The sequence below is a fragment of the Aspergillus japonicus genome (genome assembly GCF_003184785.1).
Source record: "Aspergillus japonicus CBS 114.51 unplaced genomic scaffold BO86scaffold_17, whole genome shotgun sequence".
Taxonomy (NCBI): Eukaryota; Fungi; Ascomycota; class Eurotiomycetes; order Eurotiales; family Aspergillaceae; genus Aspergillus; species Aspergillus japonicus.
In genome coordinates this window covers 391,299-405,651 of record NW_020291654.1, presented here as the reverse complement: position 1 = coordinate 405,651, position 14,353 = coordinate 391,299, and the positions used below count along the sequence as shown (strand labels likewise).

At 49.9% G+C, this 14,353-nt stretch overlaps 7 protein-coding genes across 7 annotated transcripts; 4 read left to right on the top strand and 3 right to left on the bottom strand.

Annotated features, from left to right (window-relative positions):
* Positions 1 to 217: 217 nt before the first annotated feature.
* Positions 218 to 1,178, top strand: BO86DRAFT_310547 (ubiquitin-conjugating enzyme E2; the record flags this gene model as incomplete). The annotated part of the gene is made up of 3 exons (XM_025667867.1): positions 218 to 244; positions 305 to 384; positions 455 to 1,178. 3 exons carry the CDS (start codon positions 218 to 220, stop codon positions 1,176 to 1,178), a joined length of 831 nt encoding a protein of 276 aa, XP_025528843.1.
* A 649-nt stretch (positions 1,179 to 1,827) lies between these two features.
* On the top strand, positions 1,828 to 3,253 carry BO86DRAFT_360249 (holocytochrome c synthase CYC3). The gene is made up of 2 exons (XM_025669805.1): positions 1,828 to 2,546; positions 2,628 to 3,253. Exons 1-2 carry the CDS (start codon positions 1,894 to 1,896, stop codon positions 2,875 to 2,877), a joined length of 903 nt encoding a protein of 300 aa, XP_025528842.1. The 5' UTR covers positions 1,828 to 1,893; the 3' UTR covers positions 2,878 to 3,253.
* Positions 3,214 to 5,644, bottom strand: BO86DRAFT_360243 (ABC1 kinase family protein). Its single transcript, XM_025669804.1, has 3 exons — positions 4,998 to 5,644; positions 3,595 to 4,937; positions 3,214 to 3,541 (listed from the first exon to the last, which is right to left on the bottom strand). The coding sequence occupies exons 1-3, from the start codon at positions 5,544 to 5,546 to the stop codon at positions 3,364 to 3,366; spliced, it is 2,070 nt and encodes a 689-aa protein (XP_025528841.1). The 5' UTR covers positions 5,547 to 5,644; the 3' UTR covers positions 3,214 to 3,363.
* A 138-nt stretch (positions 5,645 to 5,782) lies between these two features.
* On the top strand, positions 5,783 to 7,498 carry BO86DRAFT_360238 (uncharacterized protein). The gene is made up of 2 exons (XM_025669803.1): positions 5,783 to 6,455; positions 6,514 to 7,498. Exons 1-2 carry the CDS (start codon positions 6,135 to 6,137, stop codon positions 7,414 to 7,416), a joined length of 1,224 nt encoding a protein of 407 aa, XP_025528840.1. The 5' UTR covers positions 5,783 to 6,134; the 3' UTR covers positions 7,417 to 7,498.
* A 112-nt stretch (positions 7,499 to 7,610) lies between these two features.
* BO86DRAFT_310620 (putative GTP binding protein) lies at positions 7,611 to 9,908 on the bottom strand (the record flags this gene model as incomplete). The annotated part of the gene is made up of 6 exons (XM_025667875.1): positions 7,611 to 7,697; positions 7,755 to 8,941; positions 8,990 to 9,130; positions 9,189 to 9,308; positions 9,365 to 9,499; positions 9,551 to 9,908. The coding sequence occupies 6 exons, from the start codon at positions 9,906 to 9,908 to the stop codon at positions 7,611 to 7,613; spliced, it is 2,028 nt and encodes a 675-aa protein (XP_025528839.1).
* A 720-nt stretch (positions 9,909 to 10,628) lies between these two features.
* BO86DRAFT_360233 (dolichol-phosphate mannosyltransferase subunit 3) lies at positions 10,629 to 11,679 on the top strand. The gene is made up of 3 exons (XM_025669802.1): positions 10,629 to 10,802; positions 10,867 to 10,935; positions 11,020 to 11,679. Exons 1-3 carry the CDS (start codon positions 10,755 to 10,757, stop codon positions 11,179 to 11,181), a joined length of 279 nt encoding a protein of 92 aa, XP_025528838.1. The 5' UTR covers positions 10,629 to 10,754; the 3' UTR covers positions 11,182 to 11,679.
* BO86DRAFT_336810 (xanthine phosphoribosyltransferase) lies at positions 11,467 to 13,157 on the bottom strand. The gene is made up of 5 exons (XM_025668926.1): positions 12,926 to 13,157; positions 12,633 to 12,739; positions 12,257 to 12,569; positions 12,078 to 12,190; positions 11,467 to 12,007 (listed from the first exon to the last, which is right to left on the bottom strand). Exons 1-5 carry the CDS (start codon positions 12,956 to 12,958, stop codon positions 11,959 to 11,961), a joined length of 615 nt encoding a protein of 204 aa, XP_025528837.1. The 5' UTR covers positions 12,959 to 13,157; the 3' UTR covers positions 11,467 to 11,958.
* Positions 13,158 to 14,353: the final 1,196 nt, after the last annotated feature.

The window sequence follows — 14,353 nt, the reverse complement described above, 5'->3', positions numbered from 1 at the left end:
CCCTCCGGGTTGTCCAGCCTTCTGACGTTTCATCCTTTTTGTATCTTCCCAACATTCACTTTCATAGGCAACCTGCCTGCCTTATACAAAGGAAGAACTGTCCTGCGTCCTGATTCGGTTCTTACTGCTTTTTTCTTTTCGTTGTTTTACCGCTATTCATCTTTCGTCTTCAATACCTCGACGTGCGTCGCACGGCCGTCGTTACGAACTATAAAGCATGGCGACCAAGGCAGCCTATAAACGGGTGGGTCGAATATCTCCCTGCTTGCGGCTATCTATGCGGTCTTGTCTAATTTTAAAGCAGCTCACTCGCGAATATCAAAACATTCAAAAGAATCCTCCGCCATACATCATTGCCCACCCCTCAGAAACCAATATCCTCGAGTGTGTACCCCTCAATCCGTGACACGAGCCGTTCATTCTTGGATTCATGCTAATATACCTTCTTGGACAGGTGGCATTACATCCTCAGTGGTCCTCCGGGTACGCCTTACGAAAATGGACAATACTGGGGTACACTGATGTTCCCCCCTGAATACCCATTTGCGCCACCTGCCATCCGCATGCACACCCCGAGCGGTCGGTTCCAACCATCCACTCGTCTTTGCCTCAGCATCAGCGACTACCATCCAAAATCATTCAACCCGGCCTGGGAGGTTTCCACGATTCTGATCGGACTGCTCTCTTTCATGACAAGCGAAGAGATGACCACTGGGAGCGTGAGTGCTTCGGAGGCGGAACGGAGAGTGCTAGCTGCACGGTCAAGATGGTGGAATTCCACCGGTGGAGGCTCTCACATCAGTGCTAAACCTGGAGTTACTCCTTCCGCCAAAGGAATCAACAATGTCAAGGCTGGAGATGGGGGATTGAAATTTCGTACGGAATGGCCAGAACTCGACCACGAGAACTGGAAATGGATGAAAGACAGCCGCATCGACACGAACACAGGCCAGCTTTTGCCGGACCCCAATGCTGCCACCAAATGCTCCCCAGAAACCAGTGCTCTCCGCAGACGGCCCAACGGTAGTGCTCCAGGTTTGGGAGCTGTTGTGGAGGGTGGCCATGTTGCGCGAGAAGCTGGTCAAAGTTGGGTTCGCCGCAACAAGATTTGGCTAGGCTTTGCCATCATTTTCGGGTATGCGCTGCTTACAAGGCTGGTAAATGATGTTCAGGGATGAGCCGCTTAAATACCTCTTTTTCCAAAGAAATTTGGGTCGGTTCCGGGTGAGTATTACATTGACCCTCAGCACATTTCGTCCTTCCGATCATACTGTTCCACGGCAAAGGGCATAACGTTTAATCCATTTAATTGACTCAAAGGGAGTGCTTTGCGGGCTTATGTGATTCTATGCTTTGTAGGGCGTTCAAAGAATGGCAAGGCGTCATTTGATCACAACTGGAATATTGCTCTAGATCTTCAAGAGCTTCGCATCACAATAACCACTCAAGTTGCGAAACTGTACATATACAATTTAGCGAACGCAAGAATGACAGATCTTGAGAATCCTGTTGTATATCGGCTATTGATAATTGGTCGCCAAACTCGGGACATCACGTGGGCGGCGGGCGGGATTTCCTCCGGATTGCAAATCCAGGAAAAAGTTGTTTTTTTCTGTGACGACAGTTTCTGTTGGCCGCCCGCAGATTCGAATAACAAGGCCTCGCTTGACTTCATCGGCATCATCTCTGTCTGTTTAGCTGCTATCCTTTGTCATCTCCACCAACATATTTTCCTACACCATGGGCTGGTTCTGGGCAGATTCACAATCCAAACCTACTCCCGCGGCTCCGAACCCGCTGGCGGCCGCCGATGGCTCGCCTCCGGTATGTCTATTTTGCGACGCTGAGGAACAGGTCAAAATCACTAATTGTCGTGCCTAGCCGGGGTGTCCAATGCACGTCTCCAATACTACTTCTGCTTTGCCAACTCCAGCTGCTCCGGAGGCTCCAAGTGCCTGTCCGGTCCGACCTACTGACTCCCCTTTCTATGCGCCACCCAAGCCGCAATCTCCAGGCAATCAACCACCACCATCCGCTACCCCAGGCGAGACGAAGTCCTCTCTCTCGAAACTGAACCCTTTGAATTACATGTTCGCGTCTATCTCTCAGGAAAGAGCTCCCAATCAGACCTTGGACCTCCCCGTGGAACGGGAACTCTCATCCATCCCAAGATCGGACACCGAAGGCAACTGGGAATACCCTTCTCCGCAGCAGATGTACAATGCCATGCTTCGCAAGGGCTATACCGATACTCCGCAAGATGCCGTTGAGGCGATGGTTGCCGTCCATAACTTCCTTAATGAGGGTGCCTGGGACGAGATTGTGCGATGGGAGCGCATTTTTTCCAAGGGCCTCTCGGAGGGCTGGGAAAAGTGCCGACGTGGTGAAGAGAATCTCGCAATGGAGGAGCTCCGGGAGCAGATTTCCGGTTCCTCCCAGCAGACTCCTCCACCGCGGCTCATCCGGTTCCAGGGCCGGCCTCAGGAACTGACGCCCAAGGCACGGATTCTTCAAGCCTTGGGCTGGCTTTATCCGGCTAAATATGAGTCAGTATTCCCTCCATGCCGTCATTCGCCGTTCATGCGCGTCCTATCGCTTTTACTAACACTATCGCTCTTCTACTACAGATCAAGCCCGCCCTTTGATAGACACGACTGGTTTGTGATGCGGCAGACCCCATCGGGCCCGAAGGAGGTCCGGTATGTTATCGACTATTATTCCGGCCCACCGGAACCCAACGGAGAACCGGTGTTCTTCCTCGACATCAGACCAGCTCTGGACTCACCTACCGCTGCCGTTGAGCGGCTGATGAGATGGGGAGGAGATGTTTGGTGGCGGGCTAGCGGCGCCTCAGTTCGGGAGAATGGCGGAAACTAACCGACCATGAATGTGGTTTCTCAACGTTGGAGTTTTTGGATCCTTTGCACCGGTATACACTCCGAGAAGGCGCGGGCGTCTGACCAGTTGTCCTGACCTATGGGACTGTTCTGTATTCTGTGGCTTTTCATTCTTATCACACCCCTCTCATGTATCATGTATTATTCACTATCTTTTGCTGTGAGCTCCTTCAACGGTCAAGTTCTCGAGAGAGGACAACGGCCGCAATGATTAAGTTACTTGTACTCGGCTCAGGTATAATTTTCTCATTTCTTTTCTCGGGGCCGAGGATCTATATTTCGTTATGGGAATCTATTCTACATGTAAAATAGAGTGCATTGTGATTATGTTGATGCGGTGGTTGCATCGCGATTTGTATTCATCGTGGTTCATATTCTATCCATGTTCTAAGCATCAAATGAGATTACGTGATTTCTCTACATCAGTGCCGAGATCTTGCTGTTCACCTTCTGATCCGATTTGTCTTCAGATGTTAGGGGACAGCAAGTCATATTTGACGCACTGTTCAACGCTGTCGATGCTGCTCTGGAGCAGTTCACGCGCTTCAAGTCCTACCCAAATACGGAGCATAGACACATCCCCGGACCGGACTGATTTCAGGGATGTGACATTGGAACCTAATTTTCGCAGTATCGGCAGGGCACTGTCGGCTGCGTCAGTATATAAGTTTTGCGCGTCATTCATTGGACAGCCCACCTTTTGAATAGATCGAGGTCCGGGTCCAGGTTCCGGCCAATACCTTCGAGAAGAAGACAGGAGATGACGACATTGACGAAATCCCCTTCCATTCGAACATGATGACTTCGGACCATGGACAGCACCTCACTCAAAACGTCGCCGATTTTGACGCTGCCCAGTGCGAATGTCCGCGACTTGACATTCAAAACCAGATGCTCCATTCTCAATGCAAAGTAATGAGGGTCAATCACAGCTTCCGGCTGGCGGCAGCGCTCGACCATAAGCTCACCCGCTCGGTATCCATCGAACTCGGCAATCGCGCGAAACAAATCGATGAAGTTTCTGCGGTTGAGGTCGTTTAATTGAGTCACGAGTCCGGTATCAATAAAGACCAATTGGGGTCGATATCCTTCTGCATTCAATTCATCAAGTACCGACTCCCAATCGCGCCGGTTACCGGCATGCGGTCGCAGCCGAGCAAGCACCGACTCTGTGACATCAACCTCGGCTGTAGTTGGTGCATCTGATGCACGGCTTTTGTTGCGGAGGGACAGGTCCAATTCATTTGGCTGATAGAATCGCACCATGATGTTTCCTGGGTGTAAATCAGCGTGGACAAAGTTGTCAATCAATAGCATGTGAAGGAAGGCATCCAGGCCCTCATTCGCAATTTCTCGTTGGTAAACCCCTCCGCCGACGTCAAGGAAGGTCGAAAGGGGGATCCCTTGGGCGAACTCTTCCACGAGCACCTCCCGGGTCGAATAGTCTATGTACGGGTAAGGAAACCAGGCTGTAGTCCGGGTCCTAAATTTCTCCCGGAACATGACCAGGTTTGCTGCTTCGATCCTCAAATCCAGCTGCAGCTTCATCATCTCTCCAAATTGGTTGACTTCGTCCGGCAAAGACAACCAGTGCATTGTAGGGATGGCATTGATCAGGGAGGCAAAGAAGGACATAATCTTCAAGTCCCTATGGATCATGCGCTCCACCTTCGGATGCAGCACTTTGACGGCTACGTATGACGACGGAACTCGCTGGGGGCTGCTCTTGACCAATGCCTCGACATTCTTCCGAACCTTCCCCCGTAAACCGGACGGTTGACCGTCGAAAGCACCATCGTCTGTTCCCGCAAGGTTGGGCTTCAATTTTGCTTTGTAGACCTGGGCGATGGCACCTACCCCTAAAGGCTCCTCATAAAATTCGTCAAAAATATCTTCGAAGGGCAGGTTGTTAAAAGCCTTGCTGATGATCTTCTTGGTCTGGCGTAACGAGTGCGCAGGCGCATTCGAGTGGAGAGAAGACATGATGTCGCACAGGTCGGGAGGAAAGATGTCGGTACGTGATGCTGCCCATTGTCCGAGCTGAGGCAGACACGCCTGTTACTAGGTGCAGCAAACAGAATTATACGGCTTGGGACTTACCTTGATGAACGCTGGGCCTGCACGTTCCATGGACCGCACTAGAAACTTGTACCACCAAATGGTCCCCGACGACAACACCGCTTCCCGATTCTTCCCATTTCCTCCAAGGCATAAGATGGGTGCCGTGAACACGACAGGCAGGAAAATGATGAGCAGGTGGACAAAGCGAAAACCGGTAGCTATCGGATCATATACGAAGCGATACCCGTAAAGTACCAATGTTTGCCAGAGCCTCGACAAGCCCCTTGCTTCGTCGTCGACTTTCTTCTGGATCTCTCGGCGCGAGACTTCTAGCATCTGCATCTCACTTGTCTTGCCGCGTTCCCCGTCGCCTTCCTCGGCAAGCTTCAAAAAGGCCCCCGGGGCCAGCGCAGCAAGGAGTACCGTGCGACACCCAGGGATATTTCCTGACCGTCTCGACCCGGATTGTCGCGACCATATTGGCTGACGACCGAAGCGCGGTCGAGATAGAGGGGAGAAGCGGGATAGTAGCGGCGGGCCTCTACCACGACACACAATGAAGCGGCCAAAGAGGACGGCCGTCCTCATATTCTCATATAGAAAGGTTTCGAGTAGCGGATAGAACGGTCATTGAAGAGCAAGACAAAGGCCCCGCGTGAGCATAACGATAAGAGCGGGACGGCCATTAGGACGAAGAGGAGAGAGGAAGAAAGCAGAAAGAGAGGTGAGAACTGGAGCTGCGCAGGCGGCGGGCACGGGCAGCGGCCGAGCACGTGGTTGCGACGTCATCGTCATCATCAACATCAACACCACGAAGACCAACAGACAAACTACGCTACTAAGCGAAAATGGCTGACTCCTTGGTCTGGAATCTTTCTATACCCACTTTCCCGCTTTTCCGATTGTCTGCAAAGGAGATTTGTCACGGGGAACTCTCCTCTCGATTCGGTTGACTCGGGAAAAAGTCCAAATCCGGCCGTCATGCTTTGCTCGGCATGAACTATCGACGAAAACAGGTCTCTGTCTCTGTCTCTGTCTCTGCTTTTGCGGTAGATCTTGTATTCTACTAGGCAGAGCCCACTGCACTCGATCGAAGTCGCTCGATAGCTTTCTACTTAGTTCAAGCTCTGCGCAATGTGAAAGCATTTCAAGTCAACCTGATCATTCGATCTCAAGATGGGCCATTCTGACTACAAACGTGATCCCGAATCGCTTCGTGATGTTGCGTCCAAACGCCCCTGGTGGACGCCCTTCTCGTTGTGCCTCACTTTTCTGTGCCTTTGTCTGCTCAGAGTCACAATAGTCCCTCACTGCTTCGGCCGATGGTCGTTTAGCTGGAACATACTATCTCGACTTGGAAAGAATAGTTCGCTCGCTCCCTTCTATGCCTATTCGGAAGGCTCGGGGGAATTCGACAAGCCGCAGGGCTTTGATATCGTTGCCTTGGTTCCGTTCCGCCATTGGCAGCGCACCGAAATCCTAAATTGTTATCTGCGAGTGAGTAAGGTCCGCTCTCTGTAGGTCCAAAAGTTCATCGGCTTACTTGGATCACAAGAACAATCTCGTTTCCAACCATGGTCTCGTTGACCAAGTCATGTTCCTGCCCCAAACCAACGATGCGAGGGGTCTGGAATGGCTCGCATCGATAGTCGAGCAGAACCCCTCATATACCCTCGCGCAGGGAGATCCCCGTTTGCAGCTGGATCAGCTTAAGAAGGACACACTGTACATTTGGATCGATGGCGACATCGTGTTTCTAGAAGACCATACAATCTCGACGGTCGTCAAGACCAAGCTCGAACACCCCGATCTGCCCTTGGTTTCGGCGAACGTCATCAACGAAGCAGCCTTGGAGGCCCTCCATAGTCATGCCAGCGTCGCCTTGCCTTATCTCCCGGAGCTGAGCCCCACGCAGTCATCATCCGAGATCGAAATGCACGATTGGCGTGCCTCTCGTCTCCCGCCATGGGAGGGGCCTAGTGACTTTACCATAGATAAGGGATTCGCTCCACCCTTTACCAGCCACCGATGGCTCCTTTCGGGCTGCTACAATTACAGCCTCACTCCCATCAGTATGGCGAAGTACGCTCCGGAAGGACCTAGTATGCACCACTGGACTGTCAACGCTCAGCAACATTACTCTTTTCTGCACCACTTAGAGCTAAATCATCTCAATCGGTACAAATTCCCCACGTGGAGTGTACCATCAACAAAAATCAGCCTGAACTTCCTTTGCTTCTGGGGGAGTGTCGCAACGAATCGTTTGCTCAAGGAGTTCGATAGCATGACATTTTTGAAGCCTCTCGCAGACGACCAAGCAGGAGAAAATAGCATAATTGATGGGAAAGGATTGGCTGTACACTACTCAAGCAGCCAGGGTCTGGAGGGTCTAGATTCTACTGATTTGCTCAAACGATATCAATCGTTTGCAGAAGAAGCTATTTGTAAAGGCATGTAGGCTCTCTGTGGCCGGGATCCAACTAGAGCAGCACCATGAGTGTTCTATTTAGAAATTATTGGTGGACTGAAATGCACATTTTGGATCAACGATAGATATCGAAAAAGTGTAAGCCCAAGCTTTAATGTGGGTATATGAGCACCTTGCTCTTTCTCCGATTAGCATGCTTTATAAGGTTCTTTGATTGTGGTTGTTCAGTTAGTGAGCTGAAGATGTCTGGAGGCATGGCTGTTCATCAGTCTTTGAATACTGGCCTTCGAAGAGTCCGGAAGAGTGTCCACCTGTAGAATATTATTAGTGTATTGCATACGTGGTGATTAGAGTGCGGATTAACTTACATCACTCTTCAGCAACTCTTGCATAAGCACGATGATGTTGCCGCGATCCTTGTTGAGCTGCAGGTTGTCTGCCTCGGTGGAATCGATAGAATCTGCAGCAAGCACTTCCTCGAGCACTGGCAGAATTTCCATCTTCTCTAGACAGTTCGAGGCTACAAGCAACCCACCTTGTGTCGACGCCATCAAAGCAAGGGTAAACCAGCCCTCGCTCCGAACAACTGGCCATTGTGACTGGGTGATCATGGCACCCACAGGTAAGGGAATATCGTCGTGCAACTCAAAGGTTTTTCTAAGGAGGGCCTCGGCACCGCTATCCTTCTCACGTGCTCTGGGGACCAAGGTGCGGCATATAGAAGCTACAATACGCCCAATCTCCGTTTTGATTGGGGCTGAGTCTGTTTTTTCAAAAAGCGCGAGGAGCAGTGAGAGGCAGGTCTTCCCTTCACCCTTGATCTTCTTGTCACCCACAGGTGCCTCCTCAAGCAAGCGAGCGATGTTCCCCACTGAGGAGATGATCACCTGCCGTGTAATGCTAGTTGCAACAAACTGAACCTGGGGGACTGTCTCATACTGCCAGAGGCCTGAGACGGCAGGAATAAGACCGGCCTCTCCGAGCCGAGCTTTATTATTACCGGCAATTGCCAGATTTTTCAGAAAGCCGAGTACCGAGTGAAGCACTGCCCCCCTGGCTTCGCTTTTCAGGAGCGATATGAGCGCCTTGTGGATGTTCAGCTTTTCAACCATCTCTTCGCAGACTGCGTCCGATCTTGCCAGATTGCCAAGGACAACACACGAACAGATTTGAAGTTGGTCCTCATTTGCCTCCAGCCAAGAGCCCAGTAAGCGCACAAGATCGGAATCAAGCGGATAGAGCTCTGCGAATAGTGGCAATGCGGAGACTTCGGCTAGGGTCTGATTTATCTTCAAGCGGGCCTGTGCCAAGGCATGCATGTCCTCTTTAGAACATCCCTCATCCTTGAATAGCAGTGATCGCTCGAGAACTGATAGAACCTGGGGCAGCAAGCCATTGGACAGACACGTAATTTGAAATCGTGTTTTGTCCAAATAAGCACCGAGACAGGTGACGAGAGAGGAATAGTGCGCTGGAGATGAAACCGCCCTCTGTTCATTCAGCAGGTCTAGAAGAAGCACCAATGTGGCATCTGGAGACGAGGAGATTCCTTGCTCTGTGAAGATACCGTTAGTCTAAATGAACTCTAGAGGTCGTTCGTCACGCATGCCTTGTTCCCCAACCAAATCAATAAGCTCGTAGAAATAATCAAGTAGAGCCGGGTGCTTCGCAAAAGCGTTATCCTTCAGCAATGTCAGGAAAATATAGACAATCTTGTTGGTAGCTATCTGAGACTGGGCGGGTTCTATGCAATGTCAGCTCTGGGGAATGTCCATTCGGAAAAAGAGCAGATCAGCATGTACCGAAATCAATGCATATATTATATAGAACAGGTATAGCCACCTGAATAAGCTTTGGGTTGGCCAGGTGTCGTATAATGGCGGAGGTATAGTTGTTTTTAACTAGGATCTCCCGGTTCTCATCTACCTAGTAATCAGTGCTAGGCTGCGCTATGTCACGGATAAATGGCGAAACTTACTCGTATCAGCGCAGGAATTACCGACTAGTCGCAGTGAATGCAGGAGAAGATCATTCTCAATAGCCTCCTTTGATGCTACAAGCTGGAGAAAGAAGTCTAGTATACCAGCTTGTCCATACAAAATGCGCCAGGGTGCTGTAACCTGATTAGAATACCAAACATGGCTACAATGGACGGCTGCCTTACCATTCCTACTTCCATTGGCCAGGGCTTCAGCGGCTGGCAGCAGATACCGGGACCTGCATTTCCAGAGTTTATAGAGAATCTTTTCATCGTCTATAAAGGCTTCAATGGTGCATCGCTCCTCTGCTTTCTTTAGCGACTCCTGTAAGGAAGTCAGTAGAGACTGTTGATCTTCAAGTGGCACAGGTTCGGACTCTTGGACCACAAGTCCCATGGGTGAGAGGGTCAATGTCGAGAACATCTGGTCCAAGTCAGGACACTCGATTCCCTTTGATGGCCCTGCTTCCGTCAATAAACACGACGAACTGAAGGCTGCATCATCACCGCTTTGCGCCCTTGGTACGTCTGGTGCAGTGCTCATCCTTTAATTTGCGGTTTGAACAACGTATCAGTGCATCCAGTCCGTGTATCTTGGATACAAGGGTGGGCAATGGGAGGCCTCTGTTTCTGGCTAAATGAATCTTCCGACAGGCTGAAAGTATCGCTGGAAGGGTATATAGATTCTGTCTTCTCCTTGACCCAAGTCTCGGTTCCCACTGAGAGACGAACAAGGTGTTTCGGGTTTCTCTTTGCAGAAGCAGACGAGAGAATCGGCCTGTCCGTAGTAGGTTAGTAGTACCATGGAGTATGAATCTTTACCACCTTTCTTCAGGCACCAAGTCAATAATACCTTGGGTCTAAACGTGACGGGTCAAGGCGTAATGAAATCGAGGTATACCTGAGACTCTGTTACAGTAAGCGACATGCGACATGACCACGGGGAAGCTTTTCTTCTAACTGCTTACTTCCCATCTGATAGCTTCTGAGTGAGAAGCCCCAGTCACTTTCCCCGGCATCTTGAGATCAAGAAATGCAGTGATCTCCTGTTGATGTATGTCCAATGTGTCAGCAACAGGTGGTAAGGTGGTAAGATGGTAATACGAAATAAGTACCTCAGGTATCTTACCAGATGCCAACCTGTCATGAGGGGCGGCTGCAGCAGTACGGTAGACACAGCGGCCAAGGGGCGCAGCCGGTCTCACCTACAGCGCGTCAATACGGCGAAGAAGGACAGCACGCACTGTGGTTCTTTAATCTAGTCACTCATTCCTATAATTCAAAGCACTCCTTCAACTAAACTTTCTCCCCTCGTCCATCACATTACAACAGTTCGGCTTCCAGTTTTGCGCTCAGACTTGTCCTCAACTTCCAAACCAAGACCATCACCATGACGCGTGCTCAGCAGACCCTCTCCGTTCTCCTGCTCGTCTCCTCGGTATGATGGATAGCCTCGCCCCCTCAACGCTATGTTGATCGCTAATGCGGAGTCTTGGGTTCAGCTCTACCTTTCTCTATACCTGGGCCTTGTTCCCCTCAACGAAACCATTCAGAATGAGATAATTCCTGTCGTACGTCCTGCAATACAACCCGGCCCTTTCTCTGGCCCCTGCCTCTCTCTCACCCCGCTGACCATCTGCGTCTTTCTGAACTAGCTTCCCTTCTATGCTCTGATATGCTTTGGATGCTACCTCCTCGGCCGCTTAGGCTTAGCGATTCTCACTTTTAACGATGTTCCGGAGGCGCACACGGAGCTGCAAAAGGAGATCGAACAGGCCAAGGTCGAATTGCGTAGGGCGAATATCGACGTTGACTGAAGTGTTTAATGCGGGCGGACGACTGGACCATTCAAATCTCCACCAATGTACTTTATTGTGTGGGCTCTGTACAATTTATGTTTATCCGATAACGCATCGCATATGAGAGAAGGGTTGGCGTTTGGTGCGGCACATCCACAAGCGTTGATTGCTACGGGCAGGGATCGATATTACAGGTGCTGCACAAAGAATGGCTGGGGCTTAGGATTTATCTAGTGGATAATTCCTATGATCATAACGCTTCCCCTGTGATGTAGTACTCTGTCCTCTAAGTTATGCAGGGCCCAATAGGCAATCTAGACCAAAAACCAGGTAGGCCAAGGACAATGGCCCGAAGTAACTGCTTCCATCTTGTTGTGCCGGATGAAGATCCAACAGATACGCTGAAATGTAGGGGTTTCCCCTAACCAGTCCTGGTGGTTCCGGAGGGGTAAGTGCAGTACTCGAAGACGTTACGGCCGTCTTTCTAGTTCTGTGTGAATGATGAAATATCCCATTCGCGGAGCGGGCGGGAGCGTCCACATCGAATAGATGGTCGCTGCATTTTGGCATGCAAAGCCAGACGATTTGATCTTCAGTGGTCTCATGCTTTTGTTCTATAAAAATCAATCAAATAACACCATCCAGCAATGCCCGATGTCGGAAAAAAAAAAGAGTATAATGTGTCTTGTAGAGCGAAGCAATGTATATGCATGATAGATGAACTGGGATGCAGGAACGGCGGGCCCGGGGCATCGAGCGTCGGATAAGTTATACAAGTGGTGACGGACGAGAAGCTTAAAAGAGAGGGTTTTCCTTGGCCAAGCGGTCGTGTTCATCAATGTCCCTGTTGCAGTGTGTTAATAAACCTTCTAACAGCTGCAATGCAATGGACAAATTGCGGAAGAATAACATACTTGGCTTCCCAAGGATAGCAGATCCACACATCCTCGGTAGTAACCGCGGCATGGTAACGACCGGATTCCATCATATCAGCTGGCAAGACACCCTTCTTGGACTTGTTCTTGTTCTGTATATCAAGTCAGAAAAATCGGATACTCTTCTCGGAGTGGGAGAGCATGGAGAAATGTCATACGTGAAGCACGAAAATAGAGAAGTTCGTCTTCTCGCCTTCCCGTCCGAGCTGCTTCTGCGCGTCCTCGACATCCTTCTGGAGCTCGCGCACGGCGTACTCGAGGGTTGTGCGAGTGTCGTCAACCTCATCAACAATAAGGATGTTCTTGCCAATCAAGTTCGACATCTCCAAAGAGCTAAGGTCGAGCCACTGTGTCCGGGTGACCTTGGTACCAGGAACCTCCTCCGGATCGCCACGGCCGAGGTCCTCATAAAGGGACAAACCGATAGCCTGGATGGGAATGTTGGGCTCGCCCGAGCGCTTCAGGAAAGATCTAGGCGAGAGAAGAATTAGAATAAGCAGCTCTGGGTTTCACTTAAAGTGGGCTGCCACGAACCGGAGGATACGAGCAGGAACATAACCACCACCACCAATGGCGATCATCAAATTAGGGCGGATAGTGGACAAGATCTTGTCGGCAGAGTCCTGGCATAGTTTGTGGACCTGTCACGTTCCGATAGACGTTAACCAAATGATCGACGGTAATTTCATAAACCCATGCTGGACTGGCGAGACAGTGCGCGCATGCGGACAGTGATGGCGAGTAAGAGATACTGCGCGAGAGGAGCGGGCGAAGCAAAGGTCTGGTCTGCAGGAGGCCACAAACAAAGAAGAAAAAAGCAAGCATACCTGATTATAGGTGACATAGTACTTTTGCGTCATTTTGGCGGCGGGGAGGCAAGTAAACACAGAGTGTTGGATATGGTGAGTACGAGAGTAGAGGGATCGGAGATTGAATCTGGTGGATTGGAGCTTTGACTGAGCACAACAGCGGGAAGTAGAGGGGGAAAATTTTTTGGAAAATGATCGTGCCACAGATAAGACAAGCAATGAGGGGTAAATTTAAGGGCACTTAAGAAGGAAATAATTATCCAAATCCGAAATTTTCTTCTCTTGCCTTTTTTTTTATTCTTCTTTTTCCCTTTTTTTGGTTTCCTTACTTAATGACGCACTAAAGGAGTCAAGACTGCACAGAGCCACAGACTGGGGATAAGCAGAGGATAAGGTTGCCCGCCATCGCCCGCCTGCCAAGTGCTAAACTAGACATGCAAGGGACCTATCAGCATACAGTTCTGGCCGCTAAATCCCTGAACTGCCCCGCAGTCTCGCTTCCGCAGAGACGGAGTCCGGAGACCTCCGGTAGCATATGTTAGTTTGTAGCTAATGTTTGTATGGTCTTCAAAATTGATTCCATGCATGTACTGGACGTCTATAGCACTTCAAGAAATATCCTCAAATAAATCAAGTCTATCCTGTGGCTACAAAGCTCCTCGAGCCGTCTGTCCAAGGGGTCCGTGCGAGTGCTAGAAGAGGCGCACCAGCACCTCAGCCTAACGCTTCTGCTAGTATGGGTTTTTATAGTCGCCCTTACCTGATTGTCTATAGTCAGACCTGAGTTTTAGTGCTTGGTAGCTCCAGATACGAATAATAAGGGATTAAGTTAATTTAACTATAACAATCTTCTCTTTTGTACTAGCCCAGCCGGGTTTATCTGGAATCGGAATCTAAATCACAATAGGTTACTAGCGACTATGCATATGGGGGATCCCACCTCATTGCGTCCCAGACTATGGTTTAGCGGGGTAGATCTGAAGCAACAATATAGATTGGGTGATAAAGCTCCCAGATTGTGCTTCTAGGAATATCAGATCGATAGCCTTCAAAATAGAGTGGAGTGGCAGGTGTTTCTGTGGAAGAGTATGACTGTAGGTACTGAGTGTGTATATCACCCAGTGCAAGTTGTAGTACGCACGCCTCAAGACCTATGGATTGGGTCATCTTTCTTCAAGATTCTTGTACACGAAGTCATCATCTGCTACCGGTTTGTGTGGCAGAAAAAGCTCTTTAGTAATCCATCTTTCCTTTGTAATTTGTTTTATAGATCGAATCTTTTTTTCCAAAATCGTCAAGGGTAGTGGCAGGCAGGCACGCGCACGGGTATTTACCTACCTGGTCACTGCCCCAATGTACGGAATGGGTTTCTTGGCATAATCCCACCCCTACAAGCTCATGACAAGAGTAGATGCCGAGGTTCAAATATATGTCCCCAACCGTGTA